The following is a 3,361-nucleotide window of genomic DNA, read 5'->3' on the forward strand; positions in this document are numbered from 1 at the left end:
AGCAAGAAAGGAGCGGAAAAGAGAGAAGAAAAGAAAAGGGCTGGGAAGAAAAAAGAAAACAAAACAAAACAAAGGAGCTAAAAGTGTTTGAATCAAAGACTTGCAATGTTCATGAATATATAAATATTTGGTTCCATCAAGAATTTTTTTTAATTATACAGTTAAGTTTACTGGGTTTTTTTTCATTTTTTATTAGATATATATATATATATATGTCATATGATATCTCTTTTCCCAGTTTCCCCTCCAAAAAAAAGAAAAAGAAAAAAACCAACATCAAGAGTTTTTATAAGCACTCCAGCAAGTGCTCCTATCTATTAACTTATTAACTGATCTAGAGACTGATGCCATGTCATTGAGCCGTCTAAACAACTAGTCGCATTCTAATTTTTCCAAAGAGAATTAAAGAACATACAATATTAGATCTTTAAAAAGTGGCCAGTATAATCTTCAACTCCTCAGTGACTTTAGACATCCCAGTGACACAGCATAATCATAGTTGTGTATTAGTCACAAAGGAAAAAAAGGAAGAGCACTAAAGAATGAAACACTATCACACAGATCTATTAGCACTACAATGGTCATTAAAAATAAATGTTTCAACACAAAACCCACTAGAGAATAAAAATTTACCATCTGCTGCTCACATAAAACACGTGGAACACCCAACCTCTGCAGCCATGATAACTCACCGTTACAGACTTCAGCGTCATGCCGTGGTAGGTCCCCATAGTATCGATCTTAAAGCCTTCCGTTTCTACAAAAACAGACAGTCTACTATGATTCATGTATTTCAAGACAGATTAAAATCTTGATCACAATTTATGTTACACATAACATAACAAAGCCATGAATATACTACGCATTTTATCAATTCTAAAGATTAAGAACTTTAAGACACTTGCAAAAACATAATAAATGCCAAAGCATTTATTGCATAGAATCTGGTTCAGATTATCTTTCAAATTTTGTTTAAAAAAAAAAAAATCACACCAAAAAAGACTCAGCAGTTAATAGTAGTAGCTATGCTTATAAAACAATAACAAAAAAACAAAAACAAAAACAAACAAACAAAAAACAGGTAAAACTCCCAACCCCCACAATCAGCCCATAACCACTCCCTTTAAGTTCAGTTTCAAGGTCTCTGATCCCCTCCTCTGATTCCATAGACACCAGACATATATGTGGTGCACAGATACACATAAGCAAAATATCCATATACATAAAAGTGAAATAAAATAAAAATTTTAAATGCTAAATAAAAATCTTATAATGCCCTTATTTTTACTCTTAGCTACTAAATGGTTGTACCTTTAAAAGCATGTAAAATAGGAAGTTCCTAAATTACAAAAATGTTTGTTTCAAAGTCTAATCTATAGGCTATATTGTTATGCAATGAGTAGAAACTGCTGCTCTAACAAGGAGTTTTTCAAGACACAAGTGCGACATGCTCTTCTTTCTCTCTTCTAAAAGTAAACGTTTAATTCTATACACACATAGCAACTTATTTTTCATTCCTGTTTGGCTCTTGTTATGGTCAATCAACCAATGGCAGTCAATTAGGGTGTTTGACAATACTTTACCAGTGAAAGAATGATATAAACATACTGGATGTTATTGAAATAAAACATGCACTACTTAAATTTCATCAACTATCATCGAAAAAATTTTAATTGAAAAACTGGTTTCATAGAGTATATGTTCTAATCTTCTTATGAAAGATCATATAGCAAGTATTTTTGCAAACTACAGACCATATACCTTTTTATGGCATCTGTAAGATTTTACAGGTGTGATGCAGAAAGAAGAATCTAGTGTATACTTGGAAAATGCTGGAGTTGGTCCTTACAGGACTAGATGTGCCATGAATGGATCACTGTCCTTCTGTGGTACCCATTTACCTTTATCTGGTTAGTGAAGTCAGTACAAACAATTTACTGCATCAAAGCAATGCATCCTTTTTACAAAGTTGCCCAGACTTCAGATGATACAGAAAAAAACAGCAAATGTTCAGTTGTTTCTATCTCCTATCTTCCTAAGGGCAGTCAAGATGAGTGAAGATCTCAAGAGAAACTAGTGAAAACCTCACCTAACTAGCACTCTGCTAATAAGGAAATGGCTCAACTATATCAGCTACACTGTCACAAAGAAAGCTCACACTTTGCTGCTAATCTATGCTTGGAGCATAGAACTACGAATGTACACATTCATATTAACATGTCATTTTCCATCCCAAATTCTTTATGTCCAAAACTAATATCAATAATAGCAAACATATGTGAGTGGTTTATTATATTATCAAACATTACACGAGGAACTTCATCTTTAGCACAAGGTTTATCACCAAAGTAAACTCTATGAAATAAGTTAATAGTACTATTAATATTTAATTAGAGATATGAGGTAATAGAATATAGTCAAAATAATAATAAAATCTATACAAAAATGACTGAGATACACATAAACCATCTGGATCCAGAAAATAAGATACCAACAAGTGGCTAACCAATTTTGTTCTGTAAAGTCCAAATACTATTATTAGGTGTTGCAGAATGACCTCTGTCAAAACTATTTATCAGAGATGTAAACTACAGATAACACATAAATGAATATATATGACTAGGTTTAAGCAACAACAACTAAAAAAAAAAACTTTTATTACAAAAACAGATGACTGAACTAATTTATACTAAAAAGTTAATTGTCAAGCCTTACTCTTTCTGGTTTTTTTTTAATGAGTACACTTGAGACACACCAGAAGAGAACATCTGATCCTACTACATATTGTTGAGCAGTGAGTCAATGCTCTTAACTGCTGAGCCATCTCCCCAGCCCTGACAAGCTTTATTCTTAAATATCACGCTATACTACTACTAAAAGTTCAGCATGACCATGATTAGAAGAAGACATAAAATAAGCAACTGACCTTCTTTGCCTTTGAATCTTTCCTGGTCATATCTGTTGTAAGCAGCTGGGATAGGCTGTTTTGTACGCAATGTAGGATCCTAGAAAAACACAGTTGACAGTTAACATTTTTACTTATTACTTATTTAACACTCATAATTAAAACCTGATAGGGACACTTATAAAATAAGTATAATTATCAATATGGCACCAAAGACAGAATATAGTGAGTAGACTACTTGGCATTTGATGACTAGGAATCAATATTTAATATTGTATTTGCTACCTAAAATGATAATCCCTCCAGGCAATCCCAGCACTCAGGAGGCAGAGGCAGGTGGATCTCTGTAAGTTCAAAGCCAGTTTGGTGTACAAAACAAGTCTAGGACAGCCAGGGCTGTTACAGAGAAACCCTGTCTCCAAAAATGGATATGACCATCCCTACACCAAGAGTACA

General features: G+C 33.1%; 1 protein-coding gene across 1 annotated transcript in view; it reads right to left on the reverse strand.

Moving 5' to 3' along the window:
* The window catches only part of Cdc73 (cell division cycle 73), a 102,104-nt gene that overhangs the window by 65,952 nt on the left and 32,791 nt on the right, over positions 1–3,361 (reverse strand). The window contains exons 9-10 of the mRNA XM_031384296.1: positions 2,927–3,005; positions 693–757 (exon numbers count right to left, since the gene is read on the reverse strand). Coding sequence (XP_031240156.1) covers positions 693–757; positions 2,927–3,005 — 144 coding nt within the window. The remainder of the gene's footprint in view (positions 1–692; positions 758–2,926; positions 3,006–3,361) is intronic.

This window comes from Mastomys coucha, unplaced genomic scaffold (assembly GCF_008632895.1).
Source record: "Mastomys coucha isolate ucsf_1 unplaced genomic scaffold, UCSF_Mcou_1 pScaffold1, whole genome shotgun sequence".
In the NCBI taxonomy this organism is placed as follows: domain Eukaryota; kingdom Metazoa; phylum Chordata; class Mammalia; order Rodentia; family Muridae; genus Mastomys; species Mastomys coucha.